The 25,645-nt window shown below is 38.5% G+C and overlaps 2 protein-coding genes and 1 long non-coding RNA gene across 4 annotated transcripts in view; 1 reads left to right on the top strand and 2 right to left on the bottom strand.

Moving 5' to 3' along the window:
- Window positions 1-790: 790 nt before the first annotated feature.
- Window positions 791-1,897, bottom strand: LOC108162271. The gene is made up of 2 exons (XM_017296928.2): window positions 1,798-1,897; window positions 791-1,716 (listed from the first exon to the last, which is right to left on the bottom strand). The coding sequence occupies exon 2, from the start codon at window positions 1,676-1,678 to the stop codon at window positions 977-979; it is 702 nt and encodes a 233-aa protein (XP_017152417.1). The 5' UTR covers window positions 1,679-1,716; window positions 1,798-1,897; the 3' UTR covers window positions 791-976.
- Window positions 1,898-6,619: 4,722 nt separating this feature from the next.
- Window positions 6,620-7,002, bottom strand: LOC117188968. The gene is made up of 2 exons (XR_004473026.1): window positions 6,915-7,002; window positions 6,620-6,847 (listed from the first exon to the last, which is right to left on the bottom strand). It is a non-coding gene; the product is annotated as an uncharacterized LOC117188968 (long non-coding RNA).
- Window positions 6,925-25,645, top strand: part of LOC108162270 (ABC transporter G family member 21) — a 33,743-nt gene continuing 15,022 nt past the window's right edge. Inside the window, exons 1-2 of one of the 2 annotated variants that reach the window (XM_017296926.2) lie at window positions 6,925-7,014; window positions 8,470-9,844. In XM_017296926.2, coding sequence (XP_017152415.2) covers window positions 8,787-9,844 — 1,058 coding nt within the window. In that variant the 5' untranslated portion in view covers window positions 6,925-7,014; window positions 8,470-8,786. Of the gene's footprint in view, window positions 7,015-7,379; window positions 7,571-8,469; window positions 9,845-25,645 lie in introns of those variants that run through there. The other variant, XM_033393718.1, reaches the window with a different exon arrangement.

Raw genomic sequence — 25,645 nt, 5'->3', positions numbered from 1 at the left:
ATTTGCGAATGCTAAATGTTTAAACATAATTATTTAAGCAAATAGTACATTTAGGTCTAAGCTATGAAAATTTCATCATATTTGTTGGTTAATGTCCAACACAAAATCAAAAAAACGAAACTGAAAATAAGCATGAGAAACAGGAGAACCCCCCACAAAAAAAAACATAAATTCTTGTCAACTTCATGTGAGCCTTCGCGAATTTGGCTTAAAATTTGTGTCACAAGTCTTAGTCTTAAAGTTAAATGAAGAAGAATGAAACGAACCCGAATGTTAAGCTGCAGTAATGAAAATTCTAATTTATTATAAAAACAAATAAATGAAAAATACAAAAAAAAAAAAAACAGCAAATGTTTTCTATATATCCGATCGATGAAAAGTGGGTCGAATAATTCAATTTCCATCCACCCAACATTGCTGATCGTAGATTTTATTGAAGAAATAGTTTTAATGTTTTCAAGAAGGTGTGAACTTGGAAAAATATGAGTAGAAGAAGACTGAAGGAGCCCCATATCTGTATAGCTTTCGATAGCGGATGGGCCTTGTTAGTTCTTTCTTTATCTATGTAAGGTATATTAAGTTGTACGCTTTAATACGAATATGAACATAAAAAATTATGTAGTTTAAAAGAAAATATCATAAGGAATGAATAGGAGCCCTATATTGGATTAAGTCTAAATGGTATAGGTTTTTCTATACCGAAAGATTTATGAAGACCTACAAGGCAATTGCAGTTTTTCCAGCTCTCACAATCTACAAGATTAGTACTCTTTAATTAAGACATAATATTTTTATTTATTTATGGCTTCAAATTTATTTTTATGGATTTTATTTGCTTTTCTGTCAATTAACTTTTATAAATTTCAAAGAAACGATGAATTTGAAAACGATTTCACATGGTACTCCTGTGAAATGCCATGTGAGACCGGAACTTTTGAAACGACTGCAATTTATGTGAATATATCACAAAATGCTCTCAGTGGCGCCAACGGGGGACACCATTGACAGGAGTCGTTGGAGTCTTGGTTGGGTTGATGAGGCAAACTTTCGACTTGAGGCCCTTCGGGCGCAACTTGGTCTGAGAAGCCTTTGAGAGGTTTAGCTTTAGTGGTGCAGTAGTCTTGATGCGTGGTTGGTTTCCGCCGCCAGCCTTCCGAGGCGACATGGGCATTCGTTGATCTGGAGAGTGGTCGCTCAGGTTGGCCTTTGTTGTCGAGTCTCTTGAGGGCTGAATCATCTTGTTCTTCTTCTTGTAGCGCGTGTTAGTCAATGACTTTGACGTGCAGGCATTTAATTTATTTTCCACAACTGAAGAGGCTCTCGAGTTGGTCGTCCCACTGCGTATCCTGGGTGCTATCTTTTGGGGCAGCTTATTATCGAGCACTTCCTTCTTGGTGGTGGACTGCTGCTGCTGCATGACTACGCCCGTCCGCTTTTTGGTCAGATGCGATGCCAAAATATTTGATGGCTTCGGCGGTAGCAAGTTCCCATCGGACGAACAGCTCAGATGTTCACTGATACTTTTGCTGATAGCCTTGGATTTGTCTCGGATAGTCTCGGCGATCGGTTCGCTCTCTGGTTGGCTCTTCTGTTGATCGCCTTTACAAGCAAGGAAGATCTTGCGTTCTCGCACCAGGTCGTAGATGGATATGATCGGTGTCCCTGGAAAGTCAGCCATGCTAGCGAACCAAAGCGTCAAGAAACTTGCAATGCTTTCTGAAAATGTTTAGTTATTAATACGAGAATAAAATATGTTTTCAAAAAATAGACACAGATATATAAGAGTGTTGTACGTACTAAATTTGGCAGTGACTATGTGTGACAATATTACACATTGACCACATCGGCCTACTTCATGTGGAAGGCAGATTGGTATATGAAAGATTTTCACTTTGGGTCCTGTGCCAATTGTTAAAGTTGATCTCTTCGTGTAAGAATTAATGTAAAGACCCAATCCACACCTAATTATGCCGGAAAGCTTGTTATTCTGGTCCTTGAGTCACTTCGATGACAAATTTAAATCCTTAATGACAGCTCCTTGATCTATAAGATAGGAAAATTAGGGAGCAAATGGTGATTATCGTACCTTAATAGTTGGGGACTCCCTTTTTTTTATTACTTCTGCTCCTTAATCGAGGATAATCGTCATGAAATGGAAAATTCTACATGATTTTACATGACTTCTACGTCAATTTAGTAGTTTATGCTGTCACCGATGATATTTGGCGGTGCGCCACTTGAATGTAATGTACATGCATTATACATGTACGTCAAATACTTTGGAAATGTAAAATTTTATGTAGACATGATTGATCAACATCTTCGTCCAAAATAATCAGTTTTTAAAATAAATATAGTTCAAAGAAGGAAAAAAAAGTTAAATGAACGCCACTAACGCCTATAACACTGCTGGAAATTTACAGACCTCATGAAACATCCCTTTGTGTTGTCAATGTTCGTGCTCGAAATAATCAAAATTGACAATCACAGACTGAGTATAGACCATATTTTTTAAGATATATTATTAATATTCTTAAGTAAAATTTCCTTTAAAGATATGTTAGCTGATATTGTATAGAAGGTCGAATGGCTTGTTATTCCAAAAACCACCAAAACTCTCCACGTTTGTTGGGTAAGCAATTTCAAAAGCCTATTCGCAATCCATATGAAAATATGAACGGAAGTTCATTTTTTGCAATTTAAACACCTTCAAATTGTACTGAAAGACCGAGCAAATTTTTAAAGAAAAACACAACAAATAAAGGCGGATTCTGGAAAATACTTTGAACCTCAATACAAAAATGGTTTAATGGCCCATATTACAGGTCAAAAGCCCTATAAGATATCCATGTGACGATGGATGACTAACTTCACAGAGTTATTGTTTGGTCGACTTTGTGTGGCGCTTTGCCGCTCCGCTTTCTTTTGTTGCATTACACAGCTCTCTGGGGCATACTCCGTATCACAAATGCCAACCTGACTGATAACAGTTCAAGTTCATTAAACCTCACACGAATCAGGAAAAATTTTGTGAAATAAAGAATAAGTGAATAAGTTCAATAGCGCCTGAAAAAGGAATGGAGAATGGTACGATTGTAAAAATTACAAATATTTTGATAGAGAAATTATAAAGAAATGGCGGACCTCTAGAGGTACATAAAGGGGAATTTTTTATATTTTTTACATATTAAACTTGGTGAAATGTGTACTTTGGGGTTCATCCGCTTTAGAAGTAATCTACTTATAGGATATAGACCATTTTATTGGGTTTTTTTTACACCTGTAGGTGTGAATGTGTTAAAGGGATTTTGGATCCAAAAAATAGAGAAAGTGGAGGATAGTGATAATGTTGGAAAGGAGAAACGTTTAATCAAAAAATTGAGTCCAGATTTGGCATTAAAGAAGCATCAGAAAGGGTAGCTTCTCTCGGATTGTATTTTGTTTATTGAAATTTAAGTAAAATTGATTAAAATATAGTAACTTGTAAAAGAATTCAAAACTAAATGAGTCGAAATTTTAGTATGCAACAAAGAAACGAAATAAAAACCCAAATTCGCCATTCGTTTAATAAATTTCTTCTAGAAATTCAATATTTGTTAGGCCCACACACATATGTATACTCTCCCATACATATAAAACGAGGAGGGCACGCACGCACGCACTCTCCCAAAAAATAAAAAATTAAGCAAAAAAGAAAGAAGGAAAGAAAATAAGAATCTTATCAGCGGCCGCAGCGGCCGCCGCAACAACAAAACAGAGATTCTCAGTACAGTAAACACCTTAACCAGAGCGAAAACCAAAAAAACAAGAGACAAGAATACCGAGGGTCGTAGCATTTGATACCCTAGCTGATTGATCGAGTTATTTAATTTTTCTTAAATACAAATATAGACTCTATGGAGTGACCTGATACTGATATTCGAACATTTTGTAAGTTCTCTAAATCTTAAACTTTTTAAACGATAGATCAACACTATGACAGCTATAGCATTTAGGGAATGATAGCTTCCTTTTGGGTTCTGATGATCGGAAGAAACAAACAAGTTTATCTACAAGGACGAATTCTACAACCATCGTTCTCGTAGCCATGCGATTCTTTGTCTATAAATAACAAGGTTCTGTATAGCGTTTAAGCTTCGTAGATATCTTTTTATCTTAAAGATTCAGTGATCACTTTTTGCATGGCCATCGATTCCCATGCTGAAGATCACAAGTCCATTTCTGGTCTGAACTGGAGTGCTCAGATCTACCCAAGTGACGAATACCTTTAAAGAGGGTATCAAAAGGCAACAACAGTTGCCAGTTTGCCAGTTGTGTTTTTCAAGGTTAAGAGCAAGTGCGTGTGCATGAATGTGCGTGAATGTGCGTATCGGTGTGACTATCTGCCCGCGTCGCGCCGCCTTTCTCGCACATTTTGCACATTGTGCGTATAAATAAGAAGCAACAAAAAAACTTAAAAAAAACCAGCAAAAAAAAGGAACAAATTGCTGAACAACATTTTTTATAGAGACGCACAAAAAAAGAGCGTAGACTGCAACAACAACCAGAACGGGAAAAGAAACGCGACGGCGGCTGTTCGTTCGGTGACTTTTTATTCCCGGTATTTTTTTTATTTTTTGGGTTTATGGCCACCCAATAAAAAACTTAATATTGCGGCCAGGAGGCTAGAGGTAAGTTCATATGTAGGAGTGCGTGCGTGCGGTGGGGGGGCAGACAGGAAGAAAGTGAAAAATCATCATTATTTAGGCCTAATATGCAGTTGGTTGGTATTTTCCATTTGATTTGGTCAACGACCCAGTTTATTGTCGTTTCATTTCAAGTCCACACTCTCTTTCCCGGCATAAGCTCAGCCATATACATACATACGGACATGATTCTATATATTTCACGCATTCAAATTGCGTATACGCAGCGGTTGCCACATTCTCTCAGTGCGAGTTTAATGACTGATAACATTTTAATGCTAATTTGCCAAAAAGAGAGAGAGGGAGAGGCACTTGGGGACTACATACATATGTATGTCCGTATGCGTATATGCAATAAGCACTTATATCATGGCAATTTTACGACGAATTAGAAATTTATGGGAAACAGAATTGGGAGGAATTTTTGACTTAAAACTTTTGTAGTTTTGAGTTGTGCACGAGTATTGAGGTTAAGAGCGTGAAGGAGTATTTTGAGAGAAAGCTAAATTACACGGGCTTAAGTGCGAATGTTGATGAGATTCTGCTGAAAACTCAATTGCAGAAATGAAAATTAAGATTAATGATTGTCCTCTTGAGCCAGAGGAAAATACTAAGCTACGAGATCTGCTATGTGTACAAGTAATTTATGGTTCTTCTTATTGCATGTTGATAGTTTAAGAGACTGGAGAATAGATTACATACATATGTGTATGTTAAGTGATTCTTAAAAAGATTCTCGTTAAAATCAGTTTCGTTGGGTCATCTTTTATCTTTTCGGAGTCTCTTGGGGTTCTTCATACAGCTTTCGCAATTGCAATTCTACATACATTACGTGATGGGTATTACAAATGTAAATATACATTACAGGGTAGATACTAAATTCATAAATACATGCATATTACATGTGGTTAACAGAGATTATGATTTAATGACACGTACATCTTGGCTCGCACCAGCCGATTTTAGTTTCTGTTATCATTTAACTTAGTAAGTCACATCCCAATGAAAATCTGGGGATCATTGTACGCAAAACCTTTATCGATACAATCAAGATCAGTTGACTTCCAAAAACCAAAACCAACTAAACATATTTTAGTGACAACCTCGAGCTAAACATCAAAACATCTTTTGAAAAGCTGTCGAGCTCTGCCCAAAAACGTGTTGTATGACTTCTGGGTTTCCAATCAAGACCTTTAATTTCTATCACCAAGTCGAATTCGCCGATCAATCTATCGCCGAACAACAGCAGCAACAAAAGCAACAACTTTTATTGACTTTGACAATGTTTTATCAAGAGCATTATCGGGGTGTGCGACTGTAAAGCGATTACATTGGCATTAACAGCGCTTGTAATACAATGTAAAAGAAATTATCTCAACTGGAATGTAATGCTGATAGAGAGAGAGAGAGAGAGGGAGAGAGAAAAAAATAGAGAGATCGGTTTCTGGAGTGAGAGCAAGGTGTATTTATACAGGGTGAGGCACTGGTTGTAGTCCACTCTCTCTCCCTCTGTGTGAGGGCTCTGATTGCTATGAAAGGAAATCAGAAACAGCAATAAACTTTAATATCTTTATTTTCCTTAATTTTTAATGTCAGTGGAGACAGTGGCTTTTACAGTGCTGTGATATGAAACATCCAACTTTCTTGAGAGCTTTCTCTGCGAGTGTCGCACCCTTTTCCCAATACACCTTGAGTGAGAGTAAGCGCCACACGCACGTGCAAAGCAGCCCGACAATGAAGAGAGAGCGCGCGTGCGAGAGAATGAATGTCATTCATGGGAGCTTCGCTTCGCTCTTCAGCGTCGACGCCGGCAGCAGAGCAGCAACAGCAACCGTCAGTCACAGCAGCAGCGGCAGCAACTGGCGAGCGTTTAACGGTCCCTGCGATCAGATCGAAATCGGGCGCCGCCGTTGGATGTTTTTTTCAATGCTGAAAGCGCGCCGAATTCGCGTTGTTGCCTGAAAAAAGCACAATTTTGTTGTTCTGCGTTTTGTTTTCTGTCGTACGTCGCTATTCTTCCTTCGTTCCGTTCCGTTCCTTCTCCCCCGTTCGTTCGTCGCGTGCGTGCGTCTCCTCTCTTCGTTCCAGCAAAAAGCAACAATATTTTTACAAAAATTTCTCTTCGGCCGGCCTGTGCGTTCTCTTCCCCGCGCCAAGTGTTCCTTTAAAAAAATATATATATAATTATCAATAAAAGGAAAAACTCGAATGCCGTGTGAAAATGTTTACATGAATCGTACAAAAAGTGTGTGAAATAATGTGCTGACAATTTTTAATATCATCAAAAAATATTTTAATAATACGTTCTCCATCGTTCGTTGTTTCTGGGGTGCGTTCTTGTTTTATATTTATTTTGTATACACAAATATCTACAACACATACAAAAACAACCGATCAAACTGACGTTTTGCTCTGGCGCTTTGTTTCGCGCGGGCTAATTGACAAATCGCCAAAGAATACAACAAAACGAAACAAAAGTCATATAAAATTACAAAAAATACATACATATGTGCGAGAAGCAACAAGATGCATCTTCATGTTTTCTGCTCTCTCTTTCTATCTCTCCGGCACTCTGCGCCCTGGGCTCTGTGCTCTTCTCCCTCTCTCTGTTTCGCTTCAAGTGCATAAAACAATTTGAAGTTGAAATATTGCAAACAAAAAAAGCGAAAAGCGAAAAGGAGAAGCGGAATCGACGCTCAGACGCCCAGACGGCGCGCCGCCAAATAAAACAGTTTCCCAGTGTCTCAGTTTTCAAAGTTTTTCTAAACGCAATCGAAATCGCGAAATATTAAACAATAAATGTAGAAGAGTCATTTTACATGGGATTATTCTCCTATTAAAAGTTTTAGTGAAATATACTTTTTGGATTTAAAAAACTGCAATTTGTATGCTAAAATAGAAGGGCTAAAAGAAGTGTATTTCAAAATATTTGTTCTTGTAAAACAAAAGTATACATTGCTTCAAATATTTTTTAGCAAAAGTGACTTTTTTAAGCATTGAATTAATGTACATTTTAAAATATATTTCTTCGCAATCGAAGTTTTTTTAGATCTTAGAAAAAAATGAAACCGCAAACAATACAACATTTTTGAAGAGTACATTTATTTTAAATTTTATTCTTACTTTTTGCAAATAAAATCTGTATTCAGGAAATCCTCAAAAACTTCCTCATACTCGTACATATTTACATATCTATATGTTAAAATAAAATATGTACCTTCAATATTCATTTCAATTGACAATTCTTAATAACAAATAGTTCCAAAAGTATTACACAACTTAAATTTTGTGTTCAGTGCTAACTCATAAATATTGAGTATTTCCAAAGGACTTATATTTAGTCAAGAATTTAAATCAAAGCAAACAATTCATTGAAAATGGGTTTTAAAACTATATATTACATCAAATTGATAATTAAAATTATTTGACAAGTGAAAATTCTAGCTGTATAATTTTGTAAAAAACTCGTAAATTCTGAGCTGAGAAAATACAAATATATTCAAGGAAAATGGAACTTTACATACCATAAATACTAATTAAAAGCAATCAAGTTAATAAATACAAAAACAAAAATACTTTTAAATTTGTGCATTCAAAAATCAAAATATTTGAATGGGAATTTTAATAAAAAATTACAATAATAGTAAATAAGCAAACTTTTTGCTGATACAGAGTTTTAATAAAAACATTTTTTGCTTGTTTTAAACTTTCATTTATCTCTTTAAAAACCCAGCAACACGAAACCGTATTAATTATATCCTCATCCTTTATTTTTTCATTGCAGCCTGCCATAAATTCCACAAAAAATAAAAGTAAAAAAAAAAGGGAAAAAACGAAAACCAGACAATGACGGGAGGAATTATGAAATTTTAAAGAAATCCCCAACAAAACAAAAAAAGAGAAAAACAGCCAACAAAATATGTTTAATGCATTGAAATAAAGGAAACGTGTTTCAGGGCACCCAAAACGTTGTATATATAAACCAGATTTACATTTCAACCAGAGATACATATATATATAGTATATATATAAAGTGTGGCAGCAGCCGCAAGCAGCAAAAAAAAAAAAACGCAGCCAAAAAACGTTCACAAAAAGGTGATAATGATTATTTCCAAGGATCTTTTCATATTTGGCGAACAAATTTTTGCAACAATTATACCAGAAGGTGGAGCCGCAGCAGTGGCAACACAGCAGCAGCAGGAACAGCAACAAAATCTGCAACAGCAGCAGCAACAAAAGCAGCAGCAGCAGCAGCAACATCTGCAACACCAGCAACAACAGCCGGCAATTATAACTACAACAACAACAGGAGTAGCAGCAGCCACTGCGGCAACTTCGTTGGTAATAAACTCGACGGCATCGCCAGCAGCAGCAGCAGCAACAGCAGCAACAGCAGCAGGAGCAGCTGAACAAGTTGTAGAAGAGTCATTAAAAGCCGCAACAGCAACAGCAGCAGCAACACCAGCAGATAAACAGGAAACAGTTGCAGTTGCTCCTCTATCCCTGCCCCTGCCCCTGCCCCTGCCTCTGGCACTGCCACTGACACTGTCTCGACCGCTGACCATCCGCAAGACGGGAAAAATTTCAAAAATTCCAAAGGAACCCGAAGAATTGAAAGCCAAGAAGAAGGCAAAGTGTGAAGCAGCAACAGCAGCAGCCACACCAACGCCACCGGCAGCAGCAGCAGCATCGGCGGCGGCGGCAACATCAGCCACTAATTACGAAAAAATGCCAATGAATTTGATGATTGTGGAAAGTGTTGAGACAGTCGATATGGGATCATCGGACAATGACAACGAGACAACGGAGCAGGTACCGTTGGTGAGTGCCAGTCGACGGAATCTGGCCAAAATCGTAGCCGATTGTCGGCTCCAAATCGAAATAGAGCCAACAACAGCAGCAGCGCCACCAGCCGCCACATCCACAACATCCAAAGTTGCAACAGATCTAGCAGAAGCGACAGCGACAGCGACAGCAAAAGATATAGCAGAAAAAACAACGTCTTCGTCGTCGTCGTCATCGGCTTCTACATCATCTTCCAGCTCAACATCCTCAGAATTTACGCACACATCACAAACGACAATACCAAGTACGGATAATCTAACGTCATCCAATGGCCTGGCCAATATGGGCAAAAGCATTTTAGTTGATGCCAAAAGGTGAGTTTTTACAATCAACCAGTGACCCAATTTCGAGTTGCAAGACATGCTCGCCACGAGTGCCTACCACATCCATATACGACCATATATGCAGTATATTATTATTTCTTGTGGCGGGGAAAGTGTTGGCAATCAAAGGGATGGGCGCTCCATTGAAGCTTTATTCTCTTGGCATAAGACAAAATTTAATGCTCATGTAATGCTCTCTTAATGCCATTTAATGCGCAGCTTAAGCTGTGGTAATCCTTAGTTGAAATAATTACAATTGTAATTATTAGCAGCTTACCGCCAGCTAAAAGTCGCTTTAGTTGATTTCAAATTGGTTAATAATTGGTTAATTAATTTCATTTAGAGCAGGATTTTATAAGCAAAACATTTACAGATTCTAATAGAATATAGTCAAATAAAATATCCCAAATATTTTTGGGATTTTATGGCACAATAATTGGACACTCTTGGCGACTGAATGTGTCCTTTGGCTTATGGGAAATTCGAGGCCTGTGCCCAATTGCCGGCTAGTCGAAAACGGACAGATAATATTTTCTAAAAAACTATTAACTTTTGTATTAGTTTTGCACAAGACAAAAAAAAGGTTGTAGGCTTGGAGCACATCCTCGTACTTAGAATTTTCAACCTACCCTTTATATGGTCCTTTAATTCTTTAGTGGCGTCTTAGACTCTGTTTTGCTCTTTTGTTTGTTAAATTAATAAATATTCTACTAATTGTTTGCTTGAAGATACGGGTACTTCTTGAAGTCCCAAAGACCATGGGTGATGCTCAATTAAAACTTAGCTAAAGTTTAGTACGCATTAAATTTATTCCATAAAACTGCTGATCGGTTAATTTGCGGTTGACACCCAACGGAAATGGCAGCGGCAACTCCTGTCCCATCCACGTACCCGTATGCTGCTGCTGCCCTAATTGATTACCCATCGGCCTACAAACCCGTTCTCCAACTCTGCCTTTCAGGCCGGAGATTAACTAGGGTATCATTCGGCTTTCCAGGCTGAGCGACAGACAGAGAGAGAGAGAGAGAGGAGGGGGAAAAAAACCTGCAAGCTGCAGCATCTGCTTAATCGTTGGAGCTCGCATCCTTTGCATCGCATCGCATGGCATGGCATCCCCTACCTACCTTATGATGCAGCACAAAAAATGATGCAGGCCAAAAATGCAATTTCACCTTAAAATTTGGGTTACATTTTGCACGGATACATAAAGAACACACACACACACGCACACACACTTACACGAAAGTCAAACACAACAAAAGATCGAAAAAAAAAAAACGCCAGAATAACAGAAAAAGTGCATGCAAAAATACTTGAAGAAATGCAAGGAAAATGCATTTAAAAGTCGAATGAGCAGATACCCTGTATATAGGAGGCTATTTCTTTTTTATATAAAAAAGTTTGGTGTCGTTGAGCGAAGCGAGTGAGCCGGGGATTGGCAAGAACATCCTAGTGTCATTAAAAAATATAAAATCTTAAACCCAATACAAAAAATTAAAAATATTTGAAGAAAAGGATAAATATTATTACTAAATAAAATATACTGAAATAAATATTAATTTAATATAAAATATAAATTAAATAGTATTCTACACTACAAAAAATTACATAAAATAATCGAGTAAAAAAAATTTGAGTAAAAAGTGTATATGATTTTATCAATTTTTATTTTATTTTATTTGAAAGGAGAAATTTTTAACGAAAGAAAAATTTGCCAAAGGTTGGTTTTCATAAGTGTAAAGTTCTTAGTGGAATAAAATATGTGACGAAAATACATCCATTCCCATAAATAGTAGATCCAATAATAGATTTCCTATCCACATTTGATATCTGGCCTTAGTTTATATCTCAGAAATTCTCAGATTATACTAGGGCATGGTCTCTGTTTCTACGAGGGCATTCGTGATATATTTTCCGACAGATTTAATCGCAAATGAAGTGTAGTTAATTGATTTAAATAGGTGTGTATACTGTATCTCATATTGCTCTCTTTCGCAAAGGGTATCCAAGAAAAGAAAGCACACAGACTTTGCATGCCACAGGGGGAAAAAAAGCGAAAAACAGAACTCAATTCTGAGCAAGGAGCAGGTTTTTGGATAGGCTCTGCCTGTTGCATTTTTGTTGCGTCTGCTGCTGCTGTTGCTCCTCTCTTGCCTCATGCCGGCCGCATGCCTTGTTGCACTTAATGGTGGCAAGGGGATTATTCATGGACACAGACACGTGAATATCTGAATCTGTGTGCCTGGCGGCTGGTATCCTGCATTATTGAGTCTACAAGCTGTTTCAAAACAATTTCAGCTACAGATATTTTTAAATCCTAAATATATTTAAATGAATATTATATCTCAGTTTATTTCCTGAATTTTGTTGTTTTTCTGGTTTGGTGGAGGATTTTTCCATAAGAAAAAACACACAAATCAGACTTATTGAAGATTTATTCCGTAAATAAAATCAATTTTCGTAGCAATTTTCACTGCAAACTTTAGGGCCAAGTTGTGCATGTAATTCCTCTACACATTTATTATATTTGAAACTTGAAATACTGCAGAAATTGTAGCACAAAAATCACACGTTAAACTGCTGTTATTCCGTTCTCTTTAATGCACTTTAAATGGGCCTAAATCGTTTTTAATTCGATTTATTCAGTGTTTGTCCATCAATGAATGATTCATAAATAAACTAGAGAAACTTTGTAGTAAATGCCACAGGCCAATGATTATTCCATTCACGTAGTGCGGCGTTTGAATAGCGAACAACCAATATCCAAATACTCAACTACAGTTTGCAATTTCATTCATTCATTCATACATTTATTTAACATTGAACAAATGTAACAAACAATAATAAAAAATGTCCATTCTATGATTTAAACCCTACAATTATGGAAAACGATTATATCGATGTGGATTCGATTAATAATATATGTTTCTGTGGATGAAAACATAATATATGAACTTACGGTGAAGAAAACAAAACCATGCGTAGGAGGAAATGATTAAATCTTTTTCATATTTTTAAAAATGATTGGAATAAAACGCAATTTATGCAAAATATGTATCACTCCCTGGGAGGGGGACTCTAAGATCCCCTTGTATATCATTTTTGGTTGTGGTTCTGTGGTTTTGATCCTTTTCGGGCATATTTTCTAAAAAATTCTACAAAATATTGGAATACAATTACGCTTATCAAAATATGCCATTTTATAGAAAAATTATTTAATTTATCGGATAAAATGATTTTTACTTTTTACCCTCTCATAATCCTCTTGAAATCATCAAAGCATTAATTTTGATGGAAAGAAAGCTGTTCCACAAAATATTCAATCATTTAAATTAAATGGCCCACAAGAAGATACTCGAACAGAGTGAATGATTTGATTTGTTCATTAATTGAAGTGATTCGAACAAATCAGCCCCATTCATTACATGATGAGCCTCATTTCGGATGGAAGTAAATTTCTGCTGAGAGATTATTCCTTCCATGTTCCTTCGTGCAACATGTTGTTGCATGCACAGTGGTTGTGTTTGGTTGTGGTTTTTTCCCCCTGTCGACTGCAGCTGCCAAATCGAGCATCAGTTCTGCTCTCTTCTGCTGCAGCCGCTGCAACCGAAAAAACTGGGTCAGATCTGAAACAATTTTCAGGCAAAATTGCGACAACAGACGGCACAGAAAAAGAGCAACAGGCAACAGCCAACAGCAAATAAACTGTAATAATCACAAGAGCAACTGCAACGTGCAACGTGCAACAAGAGCAGCAAAAGCGAAATTAAAACGTGCCACGAGATAAAGGCAAACCAGACGCAAAAGAAGCAGCAAATAAAATACATTTAAATTGCTCTTGCGACTTCGAGAAAGAAATAAATGAGAATTCTAGAATTCGATAGTAGCGACTAAGGGATACCCTAGGATGGAGCTTGGGGGGGGGGGGGGGGGGGAAGAGAAAACTATCACAAAGATGTAAGCACCTAAAAGAAGAGGCATCGATCGATGAAGAACGAAGGGTATTCCTGATCTGGTTTTATGACCGGGGTTCAATGATCTTTAAAACAAAGAAAAACCTTATATTCTTGAGTCTTTTAAAGGTTCCCCTAACTGCAGGAAATCCCAGAAACAATCTCGTAATTGACTCGAAAACACTTCCTTTAGCCCATAAACTGATCAATTTATCAAGAATATATTACATACTATATTCTTGAAAAATACTTCCTTTATTATGTTGTAAAAAAAATACTCGCATGCCCCACTTGTGTACCCTGTATGGAAAAAATAAAGAACTTTGATTTGGAATTCCTGAAGTACCATGAAGCACACTGAGTCCAAGATGTAAACGACAGACAGAGAGACAGCCGCGAGTGCGACATTGAGTGCACTTTGAATCGCATAATAATTGAAAAATTTATGTTAAATGCAGATAATGAGGCTGCCAGCAGCGACCCAACAATGTTCTCATTGTAATTTAATTCACTTAATTCGCCAAAACCACCCAGCAGATCTCTCGGATCTCTCTGCTCGTAATTGACTTGTGCGAAGTTAAAGCCACTAAAGTCCCTCTCTGATGGAGTCAGTCGTCGCTCGCGCCGGCCCCTGTCCCCCTGTCCCCCGTGTCCGCGTCCGCGTCCGAGTGACAAACGAATTAAAATAAATAATTGAAATCTCAGAGGCCCAGATAGATCTTTTGTCTCACAGAATTGCAACAGAATCGGCTGGCCAAATGGCCAAATGGCAATGATTATACCTATATTATCTCTTGATTTTCCACCAAGTATTTGCATTATAGCCACACTTTAATTTGAGGCCAGGCCCCACATCTAAAAGGGCAACACACCGACCCAACAATTGTGCAATGAATTTCCACACGGACTTGATTGCACTTCAAATGGGGAAATAGACTTTTGTAAGTGAATCTGGAGTTGTCGTGGGGGTATTTACTAGAGAGCTCTTGAAGGTTTTTCTTTCGAGTGTTATTAGAGAACTTTGCTGTATCTTTTCCCACTCGGGATGTTCGATTTGTTCTGAGAATAGTACGTAAAACGATGGCTAAGGAAAGGAGAGTTACATATTTATTGAATAAAGTTTTGAAAAAATGGTGGTTTTTTTCCTATTTCAAATATTATGAAAATTAGTTGAGGAAACTGTACTTGAATGGGCTAAAAGACTTTACAAGAGACAGTTGGATTCCATAATGGATTGCCAGGGGGAAGATTTATAATATAAAGATATTTTCTATAATTCTCTCTGATAGCACTTAAATTCTTTTTTAAATAATATTTCTAGAAATTATACAGAAATCTCTGTATTTTTCATTCTTCAAGCCAGAAGTAAGACCCGATAAGAGGTAAATTTACAAAAAAATAAAAAACCCTTTTAAAGCTTTATATGGGGTTCACTTTTCTCAGCTAAAAGAAATTCCATAATTTATACAATTTCTAAGATTTATCTATTGAGATTCGTCTCAGCTTCCGTCGTCCTCAGAGTCCTCTTTCATCTCTTTGCTTGAATATTGTTTTCTTTTATAACGCTGCCCCTCTGTCGAGCATTAAATTCATTTTTAGAGAAAACCATCTGTGGATGAAATACTCTCAAAAAAAAACAAAACAAAAAAACTCCAAATTTGTTTATAGAATTTTGAAATACTTGGTCGGCGGCAAACACCAGAAGAAGAACCGCATTCGAATCCGAATCCGAATCCCAAGGAGAACTCCATTCAAAATGTTGTTGTTGCTGCTGCCGAGTGCCTGAGCATTCTCTCTGTGTGTGGATTCTCTCTCTTCCAAACAATTGGCTTGGGGATCAAATTCCTCGAGCGTTTAATGCGCGATTAAAGTTTGTTGAACTCTTTTTTTGCTGAGAGGAGAGGGCCAACGGGAAGGAAGGGGAACACAAACAAACCATTTGTGTGCCTCGGGCTAGGGATTTTCTATTTATTTTACTTTGGTTTCTAGCAGCGTCAGTTTGTTTCGTTTTTTTTTTATTGGAAACTCTATCGGAAGTGGAGTAGAGCAAACCCTGAGACGACCCAGACTCCGACCCCACACACACACCATAGACCACAGACAGTGGGCGGCCCACACAAAATCTCGAGCGAATTGCAGACCCAGGCAGAAGAGGAGGAGGCTGTCCAAACAATGGGCCGTATTCGTAGCCAATCAGCCGGAGATGTTTGTTGTGGGAGAAAGGCGGTTGGGTGTGTGTTCAATTATGTAATGGAAATGCCAAGAGAAAGGTCACCCCGCATGAGGGTTTCTCTGTTAATATCTTCCTGTGGTTTTTCCCAGAGACTGCGCGAATTAAAAGATACATTTCAATGCAGAAAATCAAATTTCAGACCTTTAAATAAACAAAATAAATATGTTCTTACCTCAAAGAATGCATATTGATGCACTGTTTATGAAGGATACTCCTTAAGCAAAGAAATATGCCATGAATTTCCAATAAACTCACTTAATGAGTTATTTCCTCGGCGTCGCACGGAAGCTCTGCAGGAGGTCTGGCTGTTGCGCTGAAAGGGATTTTCCAACATAAATTAAATTAAATTGTGTGCTTGACAAGTAGAGTGAAGAGAATTTCAAAAGTTTACACCACAACGCAGGATACAAGAGGAGGTTCCGCCAAGGTTCTAGGCAGAGCTGCGCAGAAACATCAAATTCCTTTGAAGAACATACATATTTTTACCTGGCAGACTCTTTAAAGGGTATACTTTCGTTTCTCTTTCTTCTAAATAAGAGCCAATTAAAGTCAGGATCGAATTTATTAGAAACCCCCCTCCCCGCCCCCCAATACATGCTCGTAAATTTGTGTGTGTTCCTTCGTTCCGCTGATGAACCGGTTGTGGGATATGTAGGTCAAGTTTTGTATCAAGTTGGATCACAGATCGCAGCAAAAGAGAGACAGAGACACAGAGAGAGAGGCAGAACAGATCCAGAGGTTTTGGCAAACGCTTTTTGGTATTGGGTTTTGGGTTTCAGACACGGCTAGATGTGCCGAATAGATGGTGGGCTAGAACGTAGATACATCTGGGGGGCATGCAGAGGTGGGAACCCCAAAAGGATGGAGGACGGCTCATAGAAGAATAGTTTTTTGTTAAATACGGTGTCAGGTAAGCCACCAACCACCGAAAGCGGTGCAGCTGCACAAAGCTCTTATTCCTAGAAAAATGTCAGGATGGACAGGCTCTTCAGGCAGCGAATCGTCTATTGTTAGATATTTTTTTTATTATATTTCTATTTTGATTTCTATTTGCATGTGAATGGCTTTTGTTTGCATGTTTTTGTGTGTGGGTTTTTCGCCATGAGAAAGATGAGAAGAACATACGAGTATTCGGGATATTGTATCCCTCACGGTCGCTTCAGTTGACTGAAAGCTTGGCTGCTGCCAGGTGTTTGGTTTGTGAAAAGTTATGAGAAAGCAGATATAAAATGAAATGTTTATGGTATGAAAATGATATGACCATTCCGCATGTGTCCCTCCCTATGGCAGGGATATTATTTCCTTCTCCTTCCCTGCCTTTCGGCGTCTTTAACTCGAATTCTCTCTTACCTTAACAACCAAATTGTTTTCATTTTGTTTCGTGTTTCCTAGATTCAATCAAATACTTTGCCTGTAATTGGATTGCGATTCCTAGAACTTGCACAAGAAAAAGAAAGTTTTTCCATGAATTTTCTGTCTCTCTCTCTCTGAATATAGTTGTACCACATTCCCACAGCTTTTTGAATTTAAATCTTTTATTTTTCAAGAGAGAGGAAGAGGGGGGATGTGGTTGGAAGTGTGTGGCTAACCACATTTGAGAAATCATTTAAAAATCCTTTGTGTAATTCGTGTAGCATTCATGTAGCAATGTAAATTCATATAGCAAATGTTTTATAAATTGTTTGAACTATTAAAGAATTTAAAAGTTAAAGCCCTAATTCCAAAGGATTAAAGTTTGTGTATCTCGTTCGAGTGAGTGCCGTGCCGTTTCAGGGGATTATTTAGTCATATATTCGTTTGCCTTTGTTTGAAAAAAGCCAAATGGTCATGGATGTGGTCACAATTCCTACTAAATCCTTATATTTCTGGCAGTGTGGCAGTGTTTTTGTGGAGCAGCTAAATATACATATATGAACGTATTTTCGTACCTATTGTTTTGTATTTATTTCTATCTATAGGTATATTTTGTTTGTTCAATTCTTTTTTTGCCGGCAAGCAAAAGGCATGAAATCCTCTCTAGGGAGGATAAATTTCCCATAAGCGATAGGATAAATTCGTTATAAAAACCTCAAATAAACACCATACCAATAAAATCTGACAAAAACAGTAGGGGTATCGAAGGAATACTCTTGTGCTTGAAAATCAAGTGAGAAAATATTTTACTGCTTAAAAAAAAAAATCAGCTGTTTGTATTTGTTCAGCTGATGGGAAAATTTCCAATGAAAAGTGATGATTGTAACATTCCAGTGTAAATGGAAATATTTTTCTTTACTATATTTTGTTTGCTTACATTTTCTCTCTGTGGCATGATCTATACGAAATGAATCAGAAGTACGAGTACTCTAAAAGATCTACCATTCATTGCGAAATATGTGCATACCTCTATTCTGTAGTGCAGGGCAAAACTTTCACTATAAATGAATAGATTCCCATAGAACAGCTGCATTCGGCTCCAAATCATGTAATCCAATCTATAGCAAACTCTGAGTGATACAGGAATACCCCAAATATTTCTAAGATCTATTAGAGTCTTTGTTTTGTTTTCCCTCCGCCCGGCCACAAGTTGAATGCACTTTTGGGATTGCGATTGAAAATGAGATTGAGATTAAGAGCAAACAAACTTTAAAACACATTGAATGTTTCTGTCTGTCTTTCTGTCTGTCTGATGCTGAGATGTGGTTTTCTCTTCCCTTGCAAAGTATCTACATGTTGTACTAGAGACCTCTCCTCTGTGTGTGTGTGTGTGTGTGTGTGTGGGCGCCCAGATCCATTCCGGCACCCGGAGTTCTGGATGTGGATGTGGAAAACCCCGTCGACAGATGACAGAACAAATTGCCAGACCCCGAACCGAAACAGGAAAACGGATTTCACAACGAAATGCGGAAAAAACACAAAAACACACACGCACACAACCACACACAACCACACACAACCACACACATAGAGCAAATAAAAGGAGAGAAAAATTGCAATTTATTATAATTTAATCTAGAATAGAAAATTAAATAGAGACGGAGAGGTCTGTGTTCTCTACGGCTCGGATCGGATCGGTTCCCGGGAACGGCGCTGTCTGCCCGCCTCGTTTGGGTTTTATCTACCGTTAGGCCTGGCAGTGTCAATAACACTGCGAGCGAAAGAGTCACCAATAGCACGGAGAAAGAAAGAGAGAGATATGGCTGGATAGAACAGGGAGGCGGGGAGGCGGGGAGAGGGAACCAGAGAGACACGTGTGCGCGGGCGTTGATGACTGACGACGAGCGACTCGGCGGTGGGACATGGCAATGGGAGTGGAACAGATAAAGAGAGCGGCGGAGCAAGAGAGAGAGAGACTGGGACTGCACAGCGTAGGGGGTGGTTGGGGGGGCATGCAGCGAACTGCAATGGAGGCCAACGTCGGCGTCGCTCTTTGACAACTGTCACTGTCACAGTCACAGTCACTGGAAACCGAAGACCAACTGCAGCGCCAACGCCGGCACCCTGCACAGTGCTACCAGATGCCAAGAAAAGAAGTGTGAGAACTGAAATTTAATCAAAGAATAGGTAAATAAAATACAAACAATATTCAGTGCCCAAAAGTATTAGGTTATAATATTTTTGCCCGTTTTTATTAGAGGTTTTTCATAATTTCAATACAAATTTTATTTAAACGATTCGGATCCTGGAAGTATGGAATATTATACAGAATTCCCTTTAGCTTAAACTTCTAAAAATTTAATAACTAGCTGTCAGAAATGAGGAAAACTCCACTGAATCTTTCCTCGATGGAGAATAATGTCTTGAGTTTGGAACAGTTCTCCGACTTTCGCGAATGTGGGTTGAAGTGGGAATTTCTTAAAAAATAATACAAAAAAAAATATCCCAAAAAATGACTGAAAAAAATTTATTTATGGTAATTTTCACAGGGATAAACATAAATGTACTCACTTAAACTGTTTCAAAATGATCTCGAATCGATTTCACGAACTAAAATGTAAAGATTTCATAGATTTCCCATTGGCATCCAGTAGCGTTTCTAGGGCACCGAAGAAATGGTACTAAACTGAGTTCAAAACTAGCACAGAACTCGCTCCCAAAACCTCCCCTAAAGCTATGGCATTTAATGGGTTTAATGACTTTAAAAATAAATACTACAAAAATTAATTAGTTCAAATTCTTTCCAAGGCGAGTTCTGCCCTTCCCTTGGTCGGAGCACTCGGAACCACTGTGTGGCACGGAGCCGAGAGTCTGTGGTTGAAAAGTGCATATGCGCGAATGTGCATGCAAATACGAGTATCTCTATTGTTGCAGCTGATGCCACAAGTAGGCACATGTACACATGTACACATGTGTGGTTGTTTAGCAAAACGAATAAAAATTAATTCAAAAATAAATTATTGTCATTGCCATTGTTGCGGATTGCTGGTTGCTGCTGTCGCTACTGATGGTGGCTGTTGTTGTTGTTGCAAGTTATTAGTTTAAATTGCGGTTGCAGCGCCAGGAATCAGCTCGAAATTGCTGCCGTTTCGCTGCTGCTGCCGCTGCCGCTGCTGCTTCTGGTCGAGTGCATTCACTTCTATTGCACGGACTTTACGGCCTTTGCAAGTTCATGCCGAATGAACGTTCTTGAACCCGTGCGTCGTGCCAGTCATCATCATCATCATCTGCCTCGTTATTATTCCACATTTGATTAGTTTTGTATACCCGGTACCTCCTCCACAGAGTGTGCACGGGGTATATTGAACTCGTGCAAGTCTAGGCAAGAGGCAGACAGAATGAAAGGCTATCGACCTCCATATATATTCTTGGGTGATCTATTAGTAGTGCTACTATCTATTTATACAACAGAAATCGTTGTAGATAGATAATTACAGGGTTAAGAATAAGGCAGAACAAATTCTCAGAGCTCCCCTCTCACTCCACCTCTCCCAGAGTGGCTGAGCATCTACGGATGGGCTTTCTCTGTCACTCCGTCACACTCAAGGGTGGGGTTTCGTAACTCACTTTCACTCTACCTCTCCCAGAGTGGCTGAGCATCTACGGATGGTCTTTCTCTGTCACTCCCTCACACTCAAGGGTGGGTTTTCGTAACTCACTTTCACTCTACCTCTCCCAGAGTGGCTGAGCATCTACGGATGGGCTTTCTCTGTCACTCCCTCACACTCAAGGGTGGGTTTTCGTAACTCACTTTCACTCTACCTCTCGCAGAGTGGCTGAGCATCTACGGATGGGCTTTCTCTGTCACTCCCTCACACTCGAGGGTGGGTTTTCGTAACTCACTTTCACTCTACCTCTCCCAGAGTGGCTGAGCATCTACGGATGGGCTTTCTCTGTCACTCCCTCACACTCAAGGGTGGGTTTTCGTAACTCACTTTCACTCTACCTCTCGCAGAGTGGCTGAGCATCTACGGATGGGCTTTCTCTGTCACTCCCTCACACTCAAGGGTGGGTTTTCGTAACTCACTTTCACTCTACCTCTCCCAGAGTGGCTGATCATTTAAGAGTGGGTTTTAATACGGCCTTCGGCAATGACTACCGGGTATCTCGTTGTCGAGAGTGTTTCTTCATGTCTCTCTTGGGGCTTTACGGTTCTATCTTTTGTTTGGCTTTTCGACTATTCATTTTACGGCTGCACCACATGGCGTATACGTAAATACGTATACGTGCGAGCCAACTGCAGTTTTCATTACCTGTAGCTGTCTGGCCTTCAACGCGTAGATCTGCAAATAGGAATAAATATTTATATAAATGTGGTTTGTCATCGGTGTCACAGCACTGCCGCCACTTACAGCTGTGTGTCACACGTCACCACTTTCAAAACTCATTTTGGGACATTTTCATTGTTCCAAATGGAACAAATGATACCTTTTTGGATATCCTGAAATGGGAGCACAAGATCCCTGAAGAAATCCCATTACATTTGATTGTTTTTTTACGACTTTGGACAATTGCCCATGAAAGAGGAAGGACCTAGAGGAAGTGAAAACTAACCCAAAAAGCTAAAGAAAGTAGTAGGTATGCGTCAAACGACTCTTTTAGAGTATGTTCGGAGCCTACAATATCCTCAAAAGTTATACAAAATAGTGTACATTTCTCTGTCAGTTATGTGACAGTTCTTAGACGACAGATCAATGATAGAAAGCTACATACGTGCTTAGGTCAGAGAGCACGCCTCAAATCTGCCGCAACCTAATGAGGCCTGGCCCTGTGTCGCCGTGAAGAAACACTCTTTGGGCCTAATGAGCGTAAAGTGGTATTATATGGTCAGACAGACACCAGATGCATATATATTTCATGAATTTGTAATTTCATTGATAATTTCAGTTAATTAATTAAACGGAATTAATTCGTTCTGGGTTGATTTTCACCCACCGGAAAATATATTAATCATGAGAGATGCCAGCATTTAGCCCTGTTTGTCCACTGCTTTCCACTGCTCGGCAGCTTAATCCGCTTAAAATAAATATTTTAAATGCTTTTCGTGCAGCCATTCAGGCAAACCACCCGGTAAATACCTTTGAGGTAATAATCGCATAAATTAAATTGCATTTCACTATGAGGTGGCTGTAAAAAGGCCAATTATCAAGATATGTTGGCAATTGAATACCCGAAAGCAGCAGCAGCATACTTCATTAAATGTTAACACAAAATACGACACACAATCAAAGACCCTCAAACGTTCATGGAGCACCCATAAATAATGTAAAATAATCAAATAACAATTGATAAATAGTTGGAATCAATACTGGAAATAATGTAGTGTAAATTTGCAGCTGGCTTCTCGCTCTCCGAGAGGTGAAATGCCAGCCGGAAAGTCATGGCTCATTAGCTGCAGTCTCAGGCATAAAATATTTAAAATTTCTGAATATTATCTCATGTAAAGTTTCAAGGATGCCATGTGTAAAATTTCATATGCATAAGTATAATTATACTGCATCGAATTGGCAGAACAAATAGTCAAAAAGATGTCGTCATGTCGGATCGGTAAAACACAAATATTCCTTCTCCAAATAAAGTCTCAAACAATTGTGAAAATAGCGCTCTTTTCTGTACCTTTAACCTGTAAAAACTTCAAGCAAATTAGTTCGTTCAAGCAATTTCTGCCCCTGCATTCAAGAAGCCATTATTCAGAAATTTGTGTTTATTTTTAATTAAAAATCCTTAGAAACTGATGTTTTCTTTGGCGCTAGTTGCCCCAGAGCCACTGATGCTCTAGGAAGTTCATTATTTTGTCAGGAAATGACAACAAGAAAAATATCGCTCAAGTTTTTCAGGGCACCTCCACCTCCACCATACTACCTCCCCCCTTCGGCCATAAAAAAAAAACCGTCTGGCCTAATTGGCGCCCCAGATTTGTATTAATTGTCCGGCAAGCGAGACCCAGGCTCCGGAGACCGACACAAAATGTTGCACAACACGCACATAAAACGTTTCGTCTAACTATCCTTTTGGGCCGGCTGCCGCTGACCAGCATTGACCAATCATATGAAAATCGCAAATAAAAATCCGCCAAAGCAATAAAATACTTACCAAAATGCATTTAGCCAGACGCCGGGCCATAAAACAAATTGCTTTGGTACACATTTTTTTTTGCGCTCCGTTGCTTCGGCTGGATTTGTTTTTGTGTAATGACATTAGGCCAGAATAAATAAATAAAAAAAAGGAAGCAAAAAAACATAAGCCAAATGGAAACAAACTGTGGCCAGAGATTTGCTTTTAAGGCGCTTCAACATCAAATCCCAAAGTTTATGAGTTGCATTTTTTTTTTTGTTCGTTTTGTTTTGTCGGCCAATTGGACAGCGTTTGTTGTGGCACCAATACAAAGGCAAATAAACAAATGCAAAAAACAAAAAAGAAACAAGAAAATATTGTAAGAAGTAAACAAGTCAGAATGATATGGGGTAGAGTCCAAGACTATAAGATATCCGATGTGTAGATGCATTTTAGGGTAGATATAAGGAAGGATACATCGTAATGAAAATTTGTATAAATAATGACAGTATTTAAAGGATTAAATTCCATGGCAAAAAGAATAAACTTCCATACAATATTATTAGAATTCTAATGATGATTTAATCTTCAGAGAATAAATCTTGAGATATATATTTATCTATCTTTCTATCCTCCTGGATGCTAAATACCATATTATGGCTACCACCATCCACTAAAATATATTGTGTACCCTTTGAGCACCATGAATACAGGGTATTCAAAGAACTGCATTCAGTGCCACTCAAACACTCATTTGCACAATAAATACATATATCAGTCTTGTGGAAACAACATTAAGATCAACAACAATAACTACATTCGATCAAACAGTCCAAAAGACCAAAATCCAAAGAATAATAATAATAGGCGACTAATAACCAAAAGTTGAGAGCCAAGAACTGACAAACAGTCAAAGTGCACCAAAGTGATGGAGGAACAATACAAGCCATGAGATAACTCATCAGGGGATCTCAATGGCAGTGGTTTTCAGGCACTCAAAGAACATTTTTTAATACATATTTTTTTTTGTTAAATTCTTAAAAAACCTGAAATGACCCAAAAAAGATCATCAAAAATGCAGTATCATTATCATTTCTCTCAGTGCAATCGCGTGCTTAGCAGCGGAATGGTAGATCAGAAATGGCCAAAATAATGGAAGGAAAGGAAAGCAAAAAAAAGGCACTCATCCGCTTCATCTTTCTCTCCATCTGTTCTCGCTCTGTTGCCATGCCATGCCGTGCAATGCTTTGTTGTTGTTGTTGTTGGCCCCCATATAGAGGATTTCGTGAAACCTATAGACCTACATTTCAAACAAATTGCCCTCTCTTCTTCTTGCGTCTCTTTTACTCTTCTTACCAAAATGTTTGTGTGTCGATTGCCTGCTTCTTGTATCTCTCTTCTCTTTCCTCTTCCCTTACTAATGTGTTTGTGATGCCATCAAGAATGTTATGCTGTTGTTGTTCTTGGGTTCTTTCGCTTTTAAGTCGTTTGTATTGTATCTTTCTTTTGGTTATTTTCGGGTGTTCTTCCAAGAAGCGAATGCATTAACAACAACAAAGAACAAGATGAAGGAAGAATGGCATTGCAGGTCGAAGGTTTGAATACCCTTACAGCAAAACCAAAGATGATAAATGATTAAACTTTGGCGGAACTATAAAGAAACACATCAAAGTACTGGTTCCTAGACATCATCTATATAAGCAGTATTACTATTACTAGTAAGTGGTACGGTACACACCTCTGATCGCAATCGTAACACCGTCTTTTGCAGTGTACACTAAAAAAAGGAAGAGAACAAGAACAAGAACAATGATAATCAACTTAATGATCATGGTACAAGGGGGGAGAGAGAGAGAGAAGAGTGAGAAGAGGCCATGGAGTCCAAGAGTCAGTTAGTCAGTTAGTCAGTCAGTGTGGCAGAGACGCGACTCTCTTTCTGTTGCTCCCTGCTCCATCCAGCAACTTCTTCTAATCGCCTTTTTTGTTGTTTCTGCTTCATCATCAGTTTTGTGTTTTTATGGTTATTGTTGTTGTCTTTCGACTACTGCGTCATCAGGGGCAGCAGCGGCAGCAGCAGCAGCAGCAGCAACGAAACGATGCGCAGATCGTGCTTTATCTCTCCCGCTCTTGCTCTCTCTC

The sequence above is a fragment of the Drosophila miranda genome, chromosome 4 (genome assembly GCF_003369915.1).
Source record: "Drosophila miranda strain MSH22 chromosome 4, D.miranda_PacBio2.1, whole genome shotgun sequence".
Classification (NCBI taxonomy): domain Eukaryota; kingdom Metazoa; phylum Arthropoda; class Insecta; order Diptera; family Drosophilidae; genus Drosophila; species Drosophila miranda.
The sequence above is the reverse complement of the archived record's forward strand: the minus strand, read 5'-3'. Positions and strand labels throughout refer to the sequence as shown.